We start from the raw sequence: 23,281 nt of genomic DNA on the forward strand, positions 1-23,281 counted from the left end.
TAAATCAGTCTGAATAAAATAAAAATCATGGGGGAGGGGGACAGTATGCATATTTTTATACACAGAAGTCAATTTCTATGTTCTAGTTAATGTCACTAAGGAAAGGTAATGCTATTGGGGAAGAAAACTAGTGTAAATGGTACACATTTACTGAAGCCATGTGGACATGATCACATACACGCCCCCTCCCCAAACACACACAAACTTCAAAGGACTGATGTCCATAAGCCTAAGCCCTATTCCATCAAGTCTAAGGGAGTATGACTCAGGCTACATTTTTCTGGCAACTGCTAATTTAAAATTCAGTGTTCTCTTCACTGCAGGAAGCAGGAAGGTTTCTCTGACTCCACAAGGCTGAGTTTAACGCATTTTGTAAACACTCTCACAGGCTGGGGCTCTGCTTTTCCACGGAGCTTAGCACATGGTGTTAAACTGCCCTGTTTACATACTGCCTGTCCAGGGGGTTGTGGATTCCTTAGAGGTAGGAGCTGTATGTTATTAATATTTGATTCTCCTCAGGCTGTCAATAAACTCTTCTTTCCCCTAGAACTGGAAATTTCATTTCTTTAAAACCAAGAAGTGTTTTATTGGAGACAGGGTGATGGCAATTGGGAAGATTTTTGTTGGGAGTTAGCAAAATAAAATCAGTGCTGATTTCCTAGAGAAATTGTTCTTATCTTCAAACTGTACCCATTTACTGTATCGGATCTTCAAATGCTCTGGTTACGTATCTGATAGCTGAGGACAATTTTTCATATACACAGAGGCCTTCAGGCCAAAACCTAAAATAAATTAGTGGTGGCCCCCAGCCACTCACTCATCACAGGAATGTGACTGTAAGTCATTCTCACGTGTAAAAATAAAGTTTGAGTTTTGAAAAAGGCACACTATTTAAGTGAATAGTCTTATATTTAAAAAATAACATTTTAAAAATTATTTAAATTTTTAAAATTTAATTTTATTACATTAATGTAAATGTTTATTAAATTTAATTTACTAATTTATAATGAAATAAAGTACTTAAACAGTTTAAAATGTTAAAATATTCACTTCTTGTCAACTGAAAACATGTAAGTACTTTTTTTAATCTCTAGACAACATATTGCTTTGAGCACCACCTTGTAGTGCCCCCGTGCACACACATGTCCCTGTTTGGGTCTGACTGTCCAGGGGTGAATGTGGGGTGCCCACCTCATGCCTATTCTGTGCATGAGAAGAAACGGGGGGAAACACAGGAGGGAGGAGCATAAATAACCCCAAATCATAACAACTCGTGAAAGACTCTTAGTATTATCCTCAAATCAATGAGAGGCTCATAATATTCCTAACTGAGGAGGAGTTCCTGGAAAGAACGAAAAAAGGATTTTTGAAAAAATATTTAAAAGTCAGCAACACTGCGGCACCTCCTCACCTACAGTACACACACACGAGCAGGTTTTCATGCCTAAAAACGACCTAGATTATCTAAAGCTCACTGCATTGTGACATTCCAGATAATTTAGGAGACAGCGTGGATGGCAGACGTGGTTCCAATATTACTGACATCCATCCACGGCAATCACACGTCTGCCCTTTAAATCAGGGGGACCCCCCCCCCCCACATATCAGCTACTCGTCAGCCCAGGAAAATAAGCTGCAGTTGGTATGTTTGCTGCAACACCCAGACCCCTCCTAATGCTTTTTCCTTCCCCCATCCTCTCTGATTTGCCCTCAGCTGCTTTTCTTCGGATCTCGTCTCAGTCTGGCTCTGAACTCTTGTTTGCGTGATACCCTCCCATCCCAGTCTCTGGACACTTGCTGGTCCTCAAAGCATTCATAACTGAATGTCCTGCCCCCAGGGGACTGAAGACTTCTCAGTCCCTGGCGGTTGCTGAATTGGCCACGTCCATCCCTCTCCCCTCAGCTCCACCTCCCTACTGGGCGGGAACCAGGGAACCAGCTCAAATCCAAGTTCACTAGACCAGGAGCAAAAGTTAGGGACCTGGCTTCCGTCTGCTGACTTACGGAAGCGCCTTCTCAACTCTGTACTTATAAGGTCCGGCATCATTTTGAACAAAACTGAATTTCTTGGCTTCATTATATGAAAACTACAAGGCACTGTAATAAGGAATGAGAAAGGCGTGATTTCTGACTCTCCACATATAGAAGATTTAATTCTGCCTTTTGCTCAATGGCCTATCCATTGTGTGGGCAAAGTCAATACCAATAATGAATCGTGGACTGAAGGGCTAAATCAATTCAATAAAACCCAAGAGAAAGACGAGAAGGCTGAGTAAATTTGGAAAGGCTGGAGCCTGCAAGATTAGTATTTGGACAACAGGTAATTACAGAAATCAATGCCTATATATGAGAACACAACAGACAGCCATCCGTCGCAATGGGAGGGCCGTTACCGATGGCTTGGGCTTGGGCTAGGATGAGAGAAGAGAATGGGTCCGTGCAAAATGCCTGTTGGAGGTTACACGCCGGGGTGTGTGTGTGTGTGCGCTCCCTGTGTGCCTGCAGGAGAGAGGAAGGGAGCCTCCAGGCTCCCTCTGTATTTATTTAGGCCTTTCGCATTGCCCTGTTCCTTTGGCTAACTTTCACGAACTCTGATCCCATTCCATCAACTGGATATCAGGCTGTGACCTACAGCGCCCTTTCCGTCCACGTCCGCCATCCTAGCCTCCCAGGGACCGGGGAAACGTTCTCATGAGGGCCTGCCAGTGTCTGGAGCAGAAGGACAACTTCCATCCGAGCCTCAGCTCTAAGGACCAGCTGTTGGGAGAATCTCCAAGCAGTGAGAGGTGATACAGGCAACCTTGGGGGCACCCACAGCAGAATTTAAAAATGACTCCACGTACACACACAGACATAAACATATATACATAGATAAAATAGTAACATAAGTGTCTTAACTGTGTTCCCGATCAAATGAAAACACGAACAAATGAATGTACCACCACTTAGCAGTGTGCAGACGTTAAGCCATCCGGTTCCTACAGAGACTACAGTGGACGGATCAGCATCTCGTTTTAAAGATTAGAAAAGAGGCCTGAAGCACAATCAGCTTGTTCCAGGAGACACAGAGCGTGAACAGGGGAGCCACATGGGAGGCACCCCTCCAATGACCCTGATGTGTGTGCTGGTCCCCCTCCCTCACACCATCTCTTGTCTCCCACAGGGGACACTCCAAATGCGACCACACGAGTCCATAGCCATGTGCTATGAAGAGGCTTCAAGGCCAGTCCCGGATCACGTAGACAGAGGCAGTTAGACCAGTGACTTTGAACCTGCCCCGGCCATGACGTCTGCACCACCTGACTACACGACGGCACTGTTTGATGTTTGGTTTTGGACAGCTTTTAAGCCTCACCCTCCAGCTCTCCCCTCTGTCCACATCTGAGCAAGTGGACAACAGAGCTCAGATGCCTCCTCCTTTGGCACCAGTAGGAGAGGAGGTTCAAACCACGCGAGTCCCTGTCCTCACAGAAGAAGCTGACCCCGGCGCAGCACGTAACCACTGCAAAATCCCGAGCCGTTCTGTCCTGTGCTCTCTGCCACGTGCAGTCCTGCGAGGGAGCCACTCTGCTCACTCCCAGAGCAGACTCACCTGCCTCTCCATCCATACCCTCCTGGGGCGTGGGGAGTGTCCTCAGTCTTGACATCAGGACCAAATTTTGGGCTGGGGTCCGTCCTGCTGTTGCCGGGGCACCATAACACCTCTGAATGGACTTGAAGCCAGTAATGGAATGAAAAGCTCTCATGGCCTTTAGAGAAACCCTCAAAGTTGTCATCTTCAAAAAGTGATGGCATGTGTTCCCTTAATCAGGAATCTGTCCTTCATTTTGAGTGGCTGTTTTGTTTTCGACTAAAGGCAGAGAATGATTAAGATAACTGCCATTTGGGACAGGAGCCACGTAAATTTAATTTAATCTTAGATCATTTTAATAGTACTTTTTGACATTTTAAATTTATCTTAGATAGACAATTACTTCTTTGATCTCAGCCTTGGCATTACTGACATTTGAGACCAGATAATTCTTTGTTGTGGAGGCTGCCCTGCACATTACAGAACGTTTTTCAGTGTCCCTTGTAACCGAGCCCGACCCTATGGGGCCTTCCCAGGACAGACACTCCATGTTCTCCGCCTACCTCTTCTCTATAGAAAAACATATAAATTTGATCAATTTATAAATTTGATCAGAGAAATGAGAAGCTGTAGAAAGAAAGGGAAACAGTCAAGTAAGACAAAATAATAATAATTTAACGATTAAATAAAAGTCAAGGGCCTTTAGTTCTTCTTCAAGGGCTAGAGATAATATTCTGAGCCATATCCTTTGAGCTGTTTTACAGACTCTGAAACCCCCACTGGGTGGAAGAAGTTAACTTCACGGTGACCAGACTGTAGCCATGACATAAGCTGCTCCATCTTGTACAATTCTGAGCCCTGACCTCAAGGAAACGGGAATAATCTGACCTCAGAACTGAAGATGAACTGTACTTAAGACAATCAAGATGACACGTGACCGATAATTTCAAGATTCTTGTTGCAACTGGCTGTGCTGTTCTGCAGGAGACCCTCCTCTGCCTGTACCCTGCTGAAACTCCCCTTTAAAGGCTCTTGGCCCCTGATGGGCAGTTGCGAGTTGGTTCTGGAACATGAGTCTGCCTTCTCCCCAGGCTGCCATCCTCCTGAATAAAGCAAACTTCCCTTTCCTACCAACACCTGCCTCTCGAGTATTGTTTTTTGAGTGGCGAGCAGCCAAATCTGAGATTGGTAACACCTTGACTGCTGCCGACCAGATGCTAATGGCATCACCACAGCCTTCTCCAGTTCTGACAACCAAAGATGTCTCCAGATGTTGTCAACTGTCCCTTGGGAAGCAAAATCACGTCTGGTTGAGAATCAGTGCCCTGTGTTCATTCCACAAAGACTTTTCTGGTAAGAACAAGCATGGGTCAAGTCCTTTGTAGTTCCAGTGGAAGAGTGACAGAAAAAAAAGAAAAAGATGAAAAGCTGCTAGGCCGTATACATACCCCTGCAAGCAAGCAAAATCTATAATAAATTGCAATTATATCTTCAGATCTCTTCTTTCCACTCTTAAACTAATTTAGACTCATCCTCAAAATTGCTTACATGCTATGGAGATGACTCTTTATAGCTTATAAAATCTTTTTTAAAAATTTGATTACTCAGCTGCTCACATGCAAATGCTTGTCCCTTGTCTAAGAAAATCAGAGTTAGCTATGCTGACCACTGTGATTTTCCAGAAATATCACACACCACAACTTATGCACTTTAAACTATTCCAAAAACACAGAGCACGTTAACCATTGTTTACATGATGGACACAGACAATAACCTCCTTAATGGAACACATATATCTGTATTATATCCATTGGTACCTTTGTAAATGGCTCAGAATGCTTGGTTACAACACAAAGCTGGTTTACTGCCTAAAGTTCCCATTTGACCAATGAGTTTTCCAGGAAGATGATGCCATATACTGATGTAGTAATCTTACTGCAATCTGAGGAGACAACAAAAGATGCTTTGTTCTTCTTTGGGATTTAGGAGCAGAGAAGACTCCAGAGATGGAATTAGGAAGAAAAAGACAAATCACACCAAAAGTAGAGCTGCTGATAATCTTGTCTCTGTTGATACTAACATACATCCTTGATCCTCTATTCTCTCAGTATTCAAATAATAATGAAAAAGAAGAATGTATGCATAAGCATGCCAAATAATTAGATGAGAAGTGCTCTGCTCCAGTCCTAAGTATGGATCTAAATTTTGATACTGTAACTTTAATTTTCACCTTTCTTTCCCCTTTTGACATCACTGTAGACACCTAAGCGATGATGACTCTGACACCAGTCATTTGAGAGTCCAAGTGGTACTTACCTCGGCTTTAATTTTATTGTCTCCAAAGCAGAGGTGCTGTAAATAGGCCGCCGCATTAGACTGGACCGAAGGAAACTGATGTTGCAACATTTGGATCACTTCTGGCAGTTCCGGGTCTCTCCATCCAAATTCTCTGAACAAAAGGAAGGCGGGAGAACATGAGAGAGAAATCCTGTAACACTCTTGATGTGTGGTTACCTCATTTAGGAGCCCTTGAGAATGTAAGTGGGGATGTTTCACAAGTGATTACTGTGGTTTTCCGACAGGCATACCAACTTACAAAAGGATTTGAAAAGATTCCCTTGAGTAAATGGTTTGTAAACATACATATGTGTATACATACGAATATAGGTATGTCCACGTATACATACATAATCTTAAATATATCAACTGAAGTTACATATTTATGAAGATTGTGAAAAAAACAACTTAAAATGGCGCAAGCTTTTATTAATACAGACATTTTTCATGGGGCTTCAGTGGATTATTTATAAGTTCACATTTATTTTCCAATGTATTATTTCTACAATCTTATTCAGGTATAGCATTTAGTTAAATTATCAGACAAGAGAAAATTTAGCGTGATGGGTCCAATCTAAAATGTCATGAAAGCAGTTAATGCCATCTTCATTATTTTTATGACTATGATTATTATTGTCATAGTCTCTTCTTTAAAAATAGGTTCCCCAAATGACTCTCTGGGGATGAAAGCAGAGTAACAAGAAGCCTTTATAAAAGAAAATTATACATTTAAAGAGTTAGGTTTATTTAAACAGTGTTAATAAATTTAATGCATTGTACATTCTTCTCCTGTACCCTCCTGTTTACATCCGAGCTACTCCACGAAGCTGGTTGTTTATTTAACTTTAAGAAATATGCCATAGGGTACTTAAATCCACTCTAAAGCACCAAGTCAATTGTACCATTATGCAAATGAGCATTCTTCTATGAAATCAATCAGCTCAACCTGTCAGAGCACGGAGCTATCAGGGTCAGATGTATGGACTCCATTCCTGCAGCAGGGAGCCAATTTTTAACAAAGAAGTAAAAAAGCAACCTCTGAGACCACAGATAAAAACCTGACCCCGTGAGTCACATAAGTCACTATTTATCCGAAGGACAGGGTGGAAGAGAAACGAGACAGCTTAGCAACAACCACTCCACTCCAGCAAAAACAACTCAGAAGCATACATCCTATTGATGCCAGGCCAGTGCTGCCACCTGAGAAGAGGAGCCATGAAAAATGGGACAGAGACGGAGCAGACAAAGGTTAAAAGTTTCACCGTAGATTCTAACCTGTTCTCTTTATCTCTTCTTTATCACAACTGGTAGAGGTTGTCAAGCAAACCTTGAAGCATGCTGGTGCTTCCTTACAGCTACTGAAGGCAATATGGAATAGGATTCCTTCTGCACTGGCTTAGTTTTTATTGGAAAGATAATGCATTCGCTTGAATGTATGTTAAGTATCTAATAAATTTACATAAAATCTTAGGCAGGCACACATTTTCAGAAGGGCATATGGTACAGTAACACATTTGCTACAAAACATACTTAAGTGATTGCTGATAATGGACAAACTATTGAATATTTTTTGGCTAGATGATCATAGTAGAAAACACTTCTGGATGAAAACATAGGGAGCCCGTTTTTCTCTTTAATTTAATTTCCTTTCATTGCATGATTGTAAACCGCCTCAATGTGCAACATTCAGATATCACAGTCCTTTTTCTTATAATAGCAGCCTCCTAAAATTATATTCTTTGTTCAAGTTAAATCAAAATCTATAGAATACCTATAAATTAAAATCAGAAGTGTCACCTAAAGACACTGGATGGCTGAGATGAATACAGGTAAGCCCATGCTACGGGAAGGTGATTAGTAAAGAATTCATTTAGCTTATTTTATTAACCAGATGGTAATTGTTCTATTAGGCTTATACGGTATATATCAAGAACATCTTTTGAACAAGAGCCCTGGAGAAACAGTCTTAGGGACTCTCTGCACACAGGGATGCTCATGCGGATGCATGCACGCACACATGTGCACGTGAGAGCATGCGTGCCCAGGCACACACACACACAGCCTAAATTCAATAGAATGATGGACATTCCAAAGAGTCATGAGTCAGGGAGGAACCTAAGTTCGTCCCTCACTGGTTGTCAGCTTCCCCATGAGAACTCTGGGAAGCCAAAAGTCCCCTCCCTGCCACTACTCTCCTCCCAGACCTAGTTCCTGCTTTTACCCAGAAGACCACGCCGGCCACCTCTCACCTCACCTTTCTTCCTACGCAAGTCATCCAAATAAGCAAACGTGCAAACCGAATAGAGCCACTTTCCTGCTTAAACCCCTTCGCCAGTTTCCACTGTCCTTGGGATCAAGGTCTGGGAAGCGGGTGCTGCCTGGGAAAGGGGAGGGGCTGCCTGGGAGGAGGGAGGGGCCAGGGAGATGAAGCTGGAAAGCAAGGTTGGGGTGAGCTCCTGAAGGGCCTTTCACTGACACACAGAAAGTCTGGGCCTGGGCTGTGATCAGTATAATGACAAAGAATCTCAGGGACTTTAGACAGATTCAGGCTTCTAGAGCCTGCAGAAAAACAACCTTAAGCAATAGCATGAATAAGAACTGGGAGTCAGCGGCCAAGCTTCCCGGGTCACATGCTTCAATGCTTTGATCTTTAACTAGCCTTATGGAGTTTCTCTTCACGTCACAGTCTCCAGTGATGTAGACCTAGAGATGTTCAGGAACTTAAGTGGTACAGAAGAAATAAAACTCCAGCTATCTGCTTTCGCATAGACAGATTTAACCACACAACAATGATGCTTGCTGCAATCATTGCCTTGAAGCAATGTTTAAAACAGTGATTTTTTTAGACAATGTCTAAAAAATAACTATGTTTAAAACTGTCCCTGGGAGATATTTGACAATGCCTGAAGACATTTCTGGTTGTCACAACTGAAAGATGCTATTGGCATCCAGTGATCAGAGGCCAAGGATACTGTTCAACACCCTACAAAGCAGGGACCACCACCACAACAGAGAATTATCTGTTCTCAGATATAACTGGAGACAGGGTTAAGGCACCCTGATCTACCCATGTACTGTCTTTGATCACTTTTGTTAAGCAGGCCTGTTATAAATCTTTCACTCCCTGATGACTGTAGTAAAGTGGGCACAGGATTTGGCATCAGAATAATTAAGAAAGAGTTCGGAACGTGAACATCTGGCTTTCTCCCTTCCAGAGAATAAATAAATACAGGACGGTTTCTGAGTGCTTGCCGGTCTTGGTTTCCATGGATCAAATACAATACCATCTATTTCATGGTATTATATTTTTAAATGACACCATAAAATAACATATATGAAAGTGCTTGGCAAACTATTAAGAACTATATATACGCACACACTTAGATACATACTACAAACTGTTACTCTAAGACTGCTATAAGGAATATATATATTTTAAATTTATATAACACTATTTAATTTTTTAAAAATAACCTTCTACTGACGTGTATTCAATTGGACACTATACGTATGTGAAGGAAAACAAGCGTAAGGAGAGACATTGTTTTCATTTGGAGTCTAAACTGGGCATTACCGTGTGCCATTTTGAAGTGATTTTTCCCCTTCCCCTTCCCAGGCAGGAGGCTAGGATGGGCAAGTTCTTTGGAAGCAGTCAGAGTTGGTTCAAATCCTGCTCGACCACAAACTCTCCCTGCTGCCGTGGGCTCCTGCCTGTGTCTTGTTCGCTGCTGCATCTCCATCACTGGCACGCGAAGTGTTCTCTGAGTCAGTGTCCACGGAGCCCATCTGTTACACTGAGATAACGATTCCTGCCTGGAAGGACTGTTGGGGTGATGAGACATAATACATACGAGCCCCTTCGAGCAATGTCGGGCACCCGGTGCAGGCCCTCAAGGAATGCCAGGTATTATATGCTGGAAGAAGGAGAGAAGGTGAGAAAGAAGATCCATCTACAATTTTCTACAGAAGCCCAGCTCATAACTCTCATTTCTTACTGGGCTTCACTTTAGAAATGTTAATGGAACTGGAGAATATGCAAATGTAACCTTTTCTCCATTAAAACTTGTCACACAGACCAACAATATTGTGACTAAATCCTCACTCTCCTAAGGACTATCTGAGTTGTTAAAATTACAAGGCACTTAGCACGGAGCTAAATAGCGAACAGTTTGAAATTTGTTACTATGTTATGCTGGCACTGAAAACCAGAGAGTGGATGTACCGTCACAACATTTTCATCAAGTTTACTCCGGCACTGAGAAGAGCCCCAGGACAACCAGGGGCTTCAGGAATTCAAACTGTGATTTTTCAGCAAAGCTTCGTGTCAGGGGGACAGAGCTCACTTTGATTGCGAACACAATAAACCCCATTCGTGGCTGTATGGACATCTCAGTCATTTATCGTCTTCTGAACTCTGACTAGAAGTTTTAAAGACCATAGTGGCTTGAACTTTTCCATCCAGAGCCATAAGGTGAGCTGTTTTGGTTTCTATTTGGCCTTGTTGGGATGACAGGGTTAGACGGTGACAGACACTGATCACAAGAACAAGTTAGATGGAATTTTTTTTTTATTTTACAAAATGGAGATATTTTTATTCTTGTTGAACAGTGAAAACTTATCCAATGATAAACATATGGAAGTAGTAATGTCTTAAGTCTCATCCCTGAATAGTCTGTCGCCAAAACAAAAAGCTGCCCTATAGGGTTAATCATGTTTAAAAAACATATCTTTGCTTTCATATAAACAGTAGCACTGGAATGATGACCGCCTAGAAAGCAAGCTTGCATGTTATGGTTTTTAGAAAGAAATGGCTCTCTCCAGGCTTCACGTTTGAGAAAGGTAATGCAACAGAGCATTAACTCACTCAGCCACCGTTTCTTGACCTGTCTCGGAATGGAACAGCTGCACGGCTCCCTGTGGACACACTCAGTTCAAGGGCAGCTGGACACTGGGACCACCCAGTTCTTCCCTATTATCAGTGATCTGCTTCTTATCTAAAATCTGTGTGTATATACATGTAAATCTATATTTTTAAATTGAAGTATAGTCGGTTACAATGTGTCAGTTTCTGGTGCACAGCGCATTGTCCCAATCATGCATATACATATATACACATATACACACACACATACATACATACACATATTAATTTTCATATTCTTTTTCATTAAAGGTTATTACAAGCTATTGAATATAGTTCCCTGTGCTGTACAGAAGAAATCTGGCTTTTATCTATTTTTATATGTAGTGGTTAACATTTGCAAATCTCAAACTCCCAAATTTATCCCTTCTCACCCCTATTCCCCTGGTAACCATAAAATTGTTTACTAAGTCTGAGAATCTGTTTCTGTTTTGTAGATGAGTTCATTAGTGTCCTTTTCTTTTCCTTTGTCCCCCCACATTTGAGTGATATCATATGATATAAAATCTGTACGAGTAATTACACCCTCTCTTTGCATGAAATATTGAAGCAACTCACACAGACACATCATGTAGGATGACATGACGGAGCAGAAATGAAAAACCCAGCACAGAAAAGGAAAATTCAAATGTTATGAGCGCAAGGTCAACATAATTACTTCATTTGTTTCCAATGTGACGTTTTCTCTACAAACAGCCCGCTATCGGAGAGGAATTACTAGAGGAGAGAAGGAGCCGCTCCTGACAAGTGGAAGGACCGAGTCCCCCAATTCGTGCGTGGGGACAACAGGAGGGAAGAATCTGACTCTCTACATCTGTCTCAGTATTTGTGGCTGGTCTCTGGTTAGGATATGGTGGTGAACTAAATAACGCCCCGAAGATGTCCAGGTCCTCATGCCTGGAACCCATGAACGTTACCTTATGTGGCAAAACGAACTTCACAGAGAATAAAAAGGTAACAGACCACTGATGTAAGATGCTGTGCTGCTGCTTCTGAGGACGGAGGAGGGGCCGTGAGCCAAGGAATGCAGGCCTGCAGCAGCAGAAGCTGGAAAGGGCAAGAAAAGGGCTTTCCCCCAGAACCTCTAGAAGCAGCACGGTCCTACTGAAACGGAGCAGGACCCTGTGGGGCCTTCCCAGGACAGACACGCCCCCTCGTGTCCTCCACCTGCCTCTTGTCAGTGGAAAACCCGTAGTCAAAGAATACGTTTAATCCGAGAAACAAGAAAGTACAGACACAAAGGGAAGTAGTCAAGCAAAATAATAATAGCTTTTTCTTTAAACAAAGTCGAGGACCTTTAGTTCCTCCTCCAGGGCTAGTTACAATATTCTGAGCCATGTCCTTCGAGCTGTTTTGTAGACACTGCAACCCCCACCAGGTGGAAGAAGTTAAACAACATGATGACCAGACCAAGGCCATGACCAAAGCTGCCACAATTCAGGGAACTGGCCTCAAGGATCTGGGAGGAAACTGACCCTGGAGCTGAAGAAGAACTGTACTTAGAACAGCAAGATGACGCATGATCAATTCCAAGACGACCGTCAGGGCCGACTGTGCTGTTCTGCTCGTAGCCCCTCCCTCCACGTGCACGACCCTGAAACTCCCTGTCAGAAGCTCTTGCTCACTGACTGTCAGTGGGGGCCTGGCCTCTGGGCACAAGTCCGCCCCCTGGACCCCACAGTAAAGCAAACTTTCCTTTCTACCAACACATGCCTCTCCTTGCACTGGCTTTCGAGCGGCAAGCAGCCAGACTCAAGTTTCAGTGACACCACTGACACCTTGATTATGGCCCAGGACACCTGACTTCAGACTTCTGGCCTTCAGAACTGTAACAGAATAAACATGCATTGTTTAAGTCATCAACTTTGTGTGAATTTGTCCATCAGCCACAGGAAATGAATGCAGGTGCCCATCTGACTTCAGGATACGGTCCTTTTAAGTCCAGAAGAGACTACCCCATTGGGGTGATTTAAGGACATTCTATATCCTTAGAGGAGCTGTTTGGAGCATCTTAAGAGTGACCACCTCCAATTCATGTCTCTGGGAGCCCTCCCTGACTTCTGATTATCCGGTGGATGCCTCTGCTAATTTATTCTGACTTCCAAATCACCTCCTGTTTATCTGTTTGGAACTGCAGCTTCCCCTCAGCTTCAGCAGAGCCAGCGGCCATCACTTCTCACCATATTCAGCCATGAGCTACTCACTCCGCCAGTCAATGTTCACCGAGTGGCCACTGCGTGTCAAGCCACTGGAGATGCAGTGTTGAATCCAGCGACAGTCCCTGTCCTTGGGGAACCATCTAGTGATGATTGGCAATTAAATTTTTTGAACTTTTTTTTATTGAGTTATAGTCATTTTACAATGTTGTGTCAATTTCCAGTGTAGAGCACAATTTTTCAGTTACACATGAACATACATATATTCATTGTCACGTTTTGTTTCGCTGTGAGCGACCACAAGATCTTGCACACACTTCCCTGTGCTACACAGTATAATCTTCTTTATCTATTCTACATAACTGGCAATTAATTATTGAAAGAGCAAAATATATTATTTGCCAGAGAGTGGTAAGTGTGTATAGGGTTGAACAGTGTCCCCCACAAATGAAACTTGAGAATATAACCTTATGTGAAATAGGTTCCTTGCAGATGTAATGAATGATCAAGATGGGATCTCATTGGATTAGGATGGGACCTACATCTGATGACAGTGTCTTCATAAGAGACACAGAAGGACACACACAGACAGAGAGAGAAAGGTGATGTAAAGGTGGAGGCAGAGATTGGAGTGAAGTGGCCACAAGCCAAGGGATGCCCAGGATTGCCTGCAACTGTGAGAGGAGGACGAAGGCGTGGCACGGTTTCTCCTTCAGAGTCCCTAGAAGGGACTGACCCTGCCAACACTGTGAGTTGGGACTTCTGATCTCCTGAACTCTTAAGAGTATTTCTGTTGTTTTAAGCCACCCAGTTGGTGGTACTCTGTAAAGGGAGCCACTGAAAAGTGATACAAATGTGGTGGGAAAAATAAAGCAGAGTAGACGTGGGAAACGTGTGTATGTGTGTGTGCGGTGTGGGTGGGGTTTGTTCTTGCAAAGACAGTGGCTGTGGACGACCTCCCTGAGAAGGCGACCTGGGGCAGAGACCTACAGGTGGTGCCGGGTGGAACGAGTGCCCCAGGAAGGGAGAAGACGGACAGGACTCCAAGGCAGGAGTGTGCCTGGAGAGTCAGAACAGAGGGGAGAGGGCCAGTGAAGGAGTGAGCCCTGGGGAGTTGCCGAGAGAGGCAACAGGCCCAGATCACATGGCCTTTGTCAGCCTTGGCAGGCCACTGGCTTCTGCTCTGATAGACACAGGAGCCACCTGAGTGTCATGATCTGGTTCACATTTCTAAAGGACCACTTTGTCAGTGGTTACATGGATGTACCCATCTGTCAACACTCAAACTGCAGGCCAAAACGGTGCACTCACTGTATAATAATTACACCTCGGTGAAGCCGGGTTTACCCAGGGCAGCCCTCTGGCTGCAGTGTTGAAAACAGACTCTAGGGGGCAGAATGGAGGCGGAGGATGGATCAGGTGGCTCCTGCAGGGATCCTGGTGAGGGGGATGGTGGCTCGGCAGAAGGTGCGGAGAAGTGGAGGGAGTCTGGGTGCTCTGCGAAGGCAGAGCCTTAGCGGTTCCCGATGGGCTGCATGTGGAGTGTGTGAGGGAAACAGACGCCCAGGGAACCCCTCCCGCAAGCCCCCCGGACTCCCACTCGCTGCTCCCCGTTAACTGGCGACGCCCGACTCCACCTCTCAGCCCCAGCCCGCAGCCAGTGGGGTGGACTGGTCAGGCTAGGACCCCTTTTGGGGACTGGCATCTATTACTTCAGACTAAGAAGGGGCAATTTCAACTAGCAAGTTTTCTACTGGCTGCTTAAATGGAGAGAGACAAAGAGTAAAATAATGAGAAAATGATTTCTGAACTCTTGTGGGTACTGGTGCCTTAAATAAATCTTAGCGGGGCGATGGGCTTTTTCTCAGAAATCAATTTATTACGAGTTGAGAGCTGAAAATAATGTAAAATGATCAACCAAAATTTATGCTATTATTTATCAGTTTTCATCACATGCATTTTAAGTACTAGTGATTTTCTGCTTCTGTTGAAGACTTCTAGAAGTCCACTCGATTACCAAGAATACTATCCATTTTACTGCAATACCTATTCAGTAACAATTAAGTTTAAAATACTATTTATTTATTCATGAATGCAACTAGACTTTTTCAATAAAAATATGCTCCCCGAGGAAAAATTAATTTCATATAGAAGCATTTAGTTGCCTTGGAAATTCTAATAGGATGTGCTTAGTGATGATAGCATGGGAAAAAATGACAAATTAGTATCCATAAACTTATCCTTGTGAGCCATAATGACTTTATGGAAAATGTTTATATTGTATGACTGTATACCCGTTTTCAAATTAACAATCCATGATGCTTGGGAAAATCACCTGGACCTCTGAACCTTCAGTGGCAACAAGAGGAAAGGGATGTGATGACCGAGATCTGGGGTAGGAGCACATGATTCAAGTGTGTTTAGGCAAGTTTTTACCTTGTCAGTGTCAGAAGACAATCACAATTTTGCCTCAGGATTAGACCAAGAATTTGAGGAAAAAGCCACAAAGGCCTTGACCATCTTTAAAGGGTTTTATTATACTATGTACACGTGTGTGTGGACTAAAGGTAGCTTAATACTAAATAATATTAAATAATGGACTAGAAATATACTGTATATAAATCATAAATGAAGCACACATAAATTAGGTAACCGTATCATCTGACAATTCTCTGTTAAAATAGTGCTTTTAATGATTCTGTTCATGAAAACGTCTCGACTTCTGACAGAAGTTATAATTATATTGAGAGATGTGTTCTAAATGCAAGCACACCATCTTTTAAGATTCCATGGGAGGCTCCATGTTTCTGAAAGTAAGAACCTATCCCATGGCACCTGCTGTGGTGCCTTTACAACGCAAGCTGTGAGCACATGTTTGAGGGCTGACTGCTAACCAGAGTCCAGTCTTGGCCATAGCAATGACTTTACCACATTGATTTTAGTCCTGCAAATATCTGAAGCATGCTTCACACATACAATTTCACCTCTGTCACCTTATTTTAGTTCTTCAAAGGATGACAACTCAGTTTATTGCAGATAACATTGAACAGAGATACTTCCTTTAAATAAAACTTTAATAGGATTCTAACAAGATTTGGTCTAGAAGAGGTACGAAGTGAGAAAGTTGTTCCAAGATATTCTTTAAAATCAGGTAACAAATTATTTGAAAATGGCATCTATGCCTTGTCTCCTTCTAGAAGTATTTGATAGGGCTTTTAACGAATCAGGAAAAGTTCTAGGTCCTGGGGATATGAATATTGAATCCTGACTACACATCACTTAGAGTTCAGTAGGGAAGACAGACTATGAATAAGTAATGATCATACACTGAGTAAGAGACATTATTCATCAATGCAAAAGCTGCAGTTAAAGCCCCTCCAGGTGCCCTCTTTTCTTCTGGATGGTGCTGGATTCAAATCAATCTAAACAATGGCAGAAATAGTCATTACTAACATCAATAAATCACTATACCACCATGAAAACTCATAATAATGGCTTATAATTTTCAGAACTACATATGCATTCTATTTGAATTTCTTTCCATTTCAGAATGGGAAGGGGCCTTAGCCAGCATTTTGTGTGCTCATGGTGGACAGTGGGAAATTCAGGTCAGACAGTTCAGTGACTGGACCCAAGTCACAAGTAAGTCCATGCGTAGAACCTGGTGGCCAGCTGTCAAGGTTTGAAGCTTACTCACAGCCAAGATAACCCATCCATCAGTCTGCTCTGCAGTGCACTCGGCCTCCAGTTCCAAACACTGGTTTCTGCCTCTGGACTGTAGTGGTCAATAACATGGGAGCAGAATTATCTAGTAGAAAAAGCATACTTCCTTCTAAGAAGGAAGAGAACACTCATTCTCATGGCTCTGTGGATAACTTCCTGATGCACCTGGGCTCATGTGGTAAAAGGTGGTGGTATACAGGAAGAGTAAACTTCAAAAAGCAAGTTGTTAGCAGGCTGATGCCATCCAGCCGAGACCACCAGGAGCACACACACCTGTGGCTGAACAAGACTGAGCGTATTGTTCCCAAGAAACAACCTACACCACGAGACTGTGGGGCACTTACAGGGTTTGGGCTTGGTGCTTTGGGCAGATTCAAGGGAGCAGAACTTTGCCCTGGATTGGCTGCTGTCAGGATGAGGGGGAAGTTCTGTGACTGAGTATCTTAAAGATTCTTATCCAGAAGGAGGAAAGAGCAGAGCAAGGCTCAAGCCATGACTGGTGAAGAAACAGCAGTCATTCAAATTAGGATAGAGGGCTGTTTTCATCAGTTTCAACATGGCACTGCTCATGTTTTGTCTGTGTTCAGACAGGACTACGGGGGGGCATTCTTGATTTTGTCTTGAACCATCACTGTCAGAGTGGCCTCATGTGATGCTGATATTCTGTGAAATTGTTTATACACAGAAGAACACCAAGACTTCTCTGTGGATGCCTGGCCAGCTCTTCCTTTTCTTGGCCACAAGGCATGGGCTCCCCAGATCCAAGGGGGTCACAGAAAGGGAAGGGAAGGTGTCAATGACAAACGTTCCCTTTGACACTGGCTGGCTCTGCAGAGGTGTCATTCTGGGGGTTAAAATGCTGTTCTTAAGCCCTGTCAACATGATACCAAAACTACAAGAGAAAACACAAGGAAAGAAAAGAGGAAAAATTAGTTGCTCCGTCTCCATGAAGCTACACTCCAACTCTTTTTTCGTATCGTTGACTGGTTATTTTGAAATCTTATAGACAGCAAGTCTGACACCTGACTGTAACTGCTGATGAATGACTTCAGGTAACACATCTCTTAGCATTTTGCAGTAGTTGGTATTGTTACCTCAAATGCATTAGAAACGGGAGGAAAGCTTTTGGGTGTTGTTGTTTATCTCTACGATACGGAAAAAAAGCCCTCCAAATCACCATTTATTTAGGTCTGTGGTTACCAGCGCCAATGTCAAAAACACACCTATCTGGGCCTATTGTTTCACTTTTCCCTTAAAGGAATTCTAAAGAGGCTGTGGATATTCTGGGCAAATTCCTAATACGAGGGAAAAAAAGAACTATAATGTCCAAGGGGTCGTTCACAATTATTTCTCATAACTAGACATGAGGTGCCTAGGAATCCCATCCAGAGATACTTTCTTTGATCATATTTCCCAATATTTTTGCAACAAAACTGTTAATTTACCTCCATTTCTGGATGTTCCTAAATATAAAATATGGAGGATATATCCACCTTTCACTTTGAATAAAATAACCAACACTGGTTATTTACTAGTAGTTCCTGTGGATGATGGGTGAGAGGGGTAGGGACTGGCCAGCTGTACACCATCATACTGGAAGCTTCCGTATGTGTGTAACAGAATTCATTAAACCTTCTTTTTTAAACTGCCATAGTGAAAAAAAAAAAAAAGAAGGTATCTCTTTCAAGATACAAGTGTTCATTACCTTTAATTCCTTTAGCTGCTACACATTGATGAATCTTAGACTAGGCTTTATTACCTCTGCGTCCACCTAACTCTCAGTAGAATGGCTGTGATCAATTTGAAAATTAATTGAAAAGTTTGCAGTGAGTTTAAAGATACTGTCTCTTACCGCTGCTATAGACTTTATAATTTAAAACGAGGTAGATGTGTGGACAGGACTGATGGACTAGTTTTGAATACAGGAAAAATGAGAAAGTGGCAGATGGAGTTTTCTTTATGCAACAAATAAAGACATACGATATTTCTTTTACCCTTTTCATTCATTAACTATTATGTTTTCTTAATTAACTATTTCTTTATTTACTAGAAAAGCATTATTTTAAATTTAGCAGTGAACTAAAGTCACAAGGAAATAAATAATTTGGATCTTGAAAAAAATAATTTCATATTTAATTGTATAAACTTATTTTTTTAAAACGAGTATTTTTTTCTTTGTGAGAAGTGACTGAACACAATAAATGGGCAGAGCTTGACTTTATATAATTTCAGAGGTTCAGACTTCCTGGGTCACAGGGCCCTTTGTGTCTATAAGTTATTCACACGGTGCCCCTGGGCCAAAAGATGCCCGACTGTTCCATTTGTTAAGAAGTCAGGTCCAAACAACTTAAGAGTTGTCTCTGTCCTGACAAGCTAGCTCCTTCTGCACCACATACAACTTCTCAAACCTTGGCATCAGACGTTGCCCTCTCCAGTTCCTCTTATGTCAATGTTCACATGAAACTTGTTTTTGAGAGAAACCTCTGAAAATCCAGGTCTGCCAAGTTATGACATCATCTGGTGTGGCACAACTGAATTTTGAAACTGAACTAACTCAAGCTCATGCTTTACTTGGTGCCCGACAGACATTGTGTTTCCCTCAAAAACTTAAATTTCCCTCAAATTATCCAGGACATTTTTCACAAAACTAGAACAAATAATTATAAAATTTATATTGAATGATAAAAGACCCAGAATTGCTAAAGCAATCTTGAGGAAAAAGAAGGAAGCTGGAGGCATAATCCTCCCAGACTTCAGACACCACCACAAAGTTACAGTAATCAAACAGTGTGGTATTGGCCCAAAAACAGACATATAAATCAATGGAACAGAACAGAGAGCCCAGAAATAAATCCACTCACCTACAGTCAATTAATCTTCGACAAAGGAGGCAAAAATATACAATGGAGAAAAGACAGTCTCTTCAGCAAGTCGTGTTGGAAAGCTAGACAGCCACATGTAAATCAATGAAGTTAGAACACTCTCTCACACCATACACAAAAATAAACTCCAAATGGCTTAAAGACTAAAATATAAGACATGACACCATAAAACTCTTAGAAGAGAACATAGGCAAACCAGTCTCTGACATAAACTGTAATAATGTTTTCTTAGGTGGGTCTCCCAAGGCAAAAGAAATAAAAGCAAAAATAAACAAATGGGACCTAATCAAACGTAAAAGCTTTTGCACAGCAAAGGAAACCATAAACAAAAAGAAAAGACAACCTACAGACCGGGAGAAAACATTTGCACATGATGTGAACAACAAGGACTTAATTTCCAAAATACACCAACAGCGCATACAACTCAATAACAAAAAGTAAAAAAAAAAAAAAAAACAAAAACAAACAGTCCAATCAAAAAATAGGCAGAAGACCTAAACAGTCATTTCTTCAAAGAAGACATACAGATGGCCAACAGGCATATGAAAAGATGCTCAATATTGCTAATTATTAGAGAAATGCAAATCAAAACTACAATGAGGTATCATCATCTCACAACAGTCAGAATGACCATCATCAAAAGTCTACAAATAATACATGCTGGAGAGGCTGTGGAGAAAAGGGAACCCTCCTACACTGTTGGTGGGAATGTAAACTGGTACAGCCACTGTGGAGGACAGTATGGAGGTTCTTTAAAAACCTAAAAATAGAGTTACCGTATGATCCAGCAATCCCACTCCTGGGATTTTCATAGTTTCATACAGAAAAGATGAAAACTCTAATTCGAAAAGATACATGCACCCCAATGTTCATAATAGCATTATTTCCATTGTGTATATATACATGTATATATATGTATACACACACACACACACACACACACACACACACACACACACACACACACACACACACATATATACACACACACAATAGAATTTTACTCAGTCATAAAAAAGAATGAAATAATGCCATTTGTAGCAACTTGGATGGACTTGGAGATGATCATACTAAGTGAAGTAAGTCACACAAAGACAACTATCATATGAGATCACTTATATGTGGAATCTAAAAAAAGTAATACAAATCAACTTATTTACAAAACAGAAAGAGACTTACCTAGAAAACAAACATGGTTACCAAAGGGGAAGGTGGAAGAGGGATAAATTAGGAGTTTGAGATTAGCAAATACACACTACTGTATATAAAATAGATAAACAACAAGGACCTACTGTACAGCACAGGGAACTATGTCCAATATCTTGTAATAATCTATAATGAGAAAGAATATGAAAAAGAATATGTATGTATAACTAAATCACTCTGCTGTACACCAGAAACTAATACAACATTGTAAGTCAATTATACCTCAATAAAAGCAAGTAACAAAAAACTAACAACAGTACAAAACTCTTTGATTCTGAGGAGTCCCTCTGAGTTTGCTCTGTGGCCCTGGGGCTCCTTGGAACAGTTTGGGAACAGCAGTAAATGCATGGCCCTTCCGTGAGCTGTAACGTAAACCTAATTAAAGAATTTTAGCATAATGAACAAATACTGAGGGGAAGGGGTGATCATGAACATAAGAATAGGAAGTTTATATTGCAAGTTTAAATTTAGAATTTCAATTAAGAGACGCGGTAGGTAAGTTCAATGAACATAAACACTTATCATTTGGGAAAATACTGGTACTCATTTGTAACAATTCTTCCTTTTGTGAGTATTTACAAAGTTATTATTTTATAGCCTTTAAAGACCTGAATCATAGCATTCCTTACTGATTCTTCATGTATTTAAAAGGTGCTTGCAACAGAATTTGCGGGAGATACCAACATTCAGAATTGCCTTTTCTCTTTTTCTCCTCTTTTTCTCTCTTGTTTTTTTCAAACCTAGCAAGACTATATGCAGTAAATGGACTCACAACGCTCACAAAAACATTCCACTGTAGTGGCAGTGGCTTTACTGAAAACATTCATTATATCTGGCGTGCTCTTCACTGTTTTCATCCCTGCACTTGATTTTCAGGGACCTCCTTCATACCCACTTCCTGCCTTTTCTCCAGGGTCTTTGTTGGACGCTGTGCACAATAAGGAATCACGTAAGGGACATGAGAGCCACGGGAAGCAAATGGGGTCAGTGATGTGAAAACTGCTCTCGGGTGAATGGAACAGGCACTCTCTCCCAATCTGACTGCGCTGCACTGATCAGAAATTGCATGAAGATAATGCTTTATCCACCACCTCCAGAGACAATGATAGATTTAATAACCACAGAGACTATCTCCTTACACAACATGACTTTATAATAAGCACTGGCATGACTTCCCTTCGCACAAATAGAAGTCAAGGGAGTAAGAGCTGACGTTTACTGAGCACCTCTCGCATGCTCGGATCTGCTCGGGACACCTCACCCTCTCTATGCTCACTGCATTCGTACCAGGGCGGTGCCATTAATAGCCTCATTTTACAGAGGATTTGAGCAATTTGCCTGAAGTCCCACAGACAGTCAAGTGATGGGGCTGGAATAAAATTCAGGTAGAGTCTGTTCAGAGCCCACACTCTTAACCAGGATGCCCAAAGTTGATAGAAGGAAGCCCAAAGAGTCTCCCTGGGTTTTAAAGAGTCCATACCCTGTGCTCACCGCATGAAGCAGAGCCTAACCCACCCCTGGTTGTGGCTTTCAGGGATGATTAAGGAAACCGTAATTTGTCTGGCCACAAAGGAGTAATTTATTCATAGATGGTGTAAAGAACGTTGTTCTCATTTTGCAAAATAGAACGGAGCACACTCATTTTCTGGTGCTCTTCAGGGAGTGTTCGACTTCCATCTGAACAAGTATTAGAGGTGCTGGCTGTGCTCAGAGGCAAAATCTCAAAGAAGGCTTTCTTCCACTAGGTCACAGGGGACACACACTTCCTCCAGTTGTGAGAGCATTCAGACTCATACTACAGTGGGTGTGACGATGAAAAAGCAGAAGACTTGGTCTAGAGTTTTCTGTTTGTAAACCTCACACTTCCTCTGAGTTAGTAGAAGCAGGTGTCATCCTCCTTTGCAGATTTGAAAATACTTACGATTGATTACAATACTACGCTGATTTTGACAGCCCAGACAACCTGCAGAAGGCGCTACTTCAGGTGGGAAACACTGACAGTTCAGCTGAGTATTTCCATTTCTCAGAGTAGTGCCAAGTGGCTGGGGCTGTTGTTACAATTTGAAATTTGTCTTCTGAGTGATGCCAGAGCTCAAAGTTTAGGTATAAGTTTTGAATACCCTCCCTTCATCCCCTATTGTGTGTCAGCTACGGGTTTTTCTAAATATGCCTTGGCCTATTTATGTTCTGAGTCTCTGCAATATTGACGACTTTAAGTTGACTGCCTATTGTGTGATTTAATACTTCCTTTGTGGTTAAATAGAAGAAGAGAAAGAGGCTTGAATTAGCAACGGTCGGGGTGGGGTGGGGTCGAGGATGGAACAAAACTAAAATGTGGGCCCTTCCAACTGCAGGAAGGACTCCCAGGTCCGGCTTCTTCCTGCTACAGCCCAGCCTCCAGCTCTTTCAGAACATCATCCCCAGAGAGCAGACTCTGCATTTGCAGGCTTTGCACACCCAGCCAGAACTTCAGTGGGGCAAGTAT

At 42.1% G+C, this 23,281-nt stretch overlaps 1 protein-coding gene across 2 annotated transcripts in view; it reads right to left on the minus strand.

The window, feature by feature from the left end:
• Positions 1-23,281, minus strand: part of CTNND2 (catenin delta 2) — an 886,271-nt gene that overhangs the window by 247,484 nt on the left and 615,506 nt on the right. For both annotated transcript variants that reach the window (XM_074356308.1, XM_074356299.1), the window contains exon 10: positions 5,888-6,020. In XM_074356308.1, the coding sequence (XP_074212409.1) occupies positions 5,888-6,020 (133 nt within the window). The remainder of the gene's footprint in view (positions 1-5,887; positions 6,021-23,281) is intronic.

The sequence above is a fragment of the Camelus bactrianus genome, chromosome 3, assembly GCF_048773025.1.
Source record: "Camelus bactrianus isolate YW-2024 breed Bactrian camel chromosome 3, ASM4877302v1, whole genome shotgun sequence".
Classification (NCBI taxonomy): Eukaryota; Metazoa; Chordata; class Mammalia; order Artiodactyla; family Camelidae; genus Camelus; species Camelus bactrianus.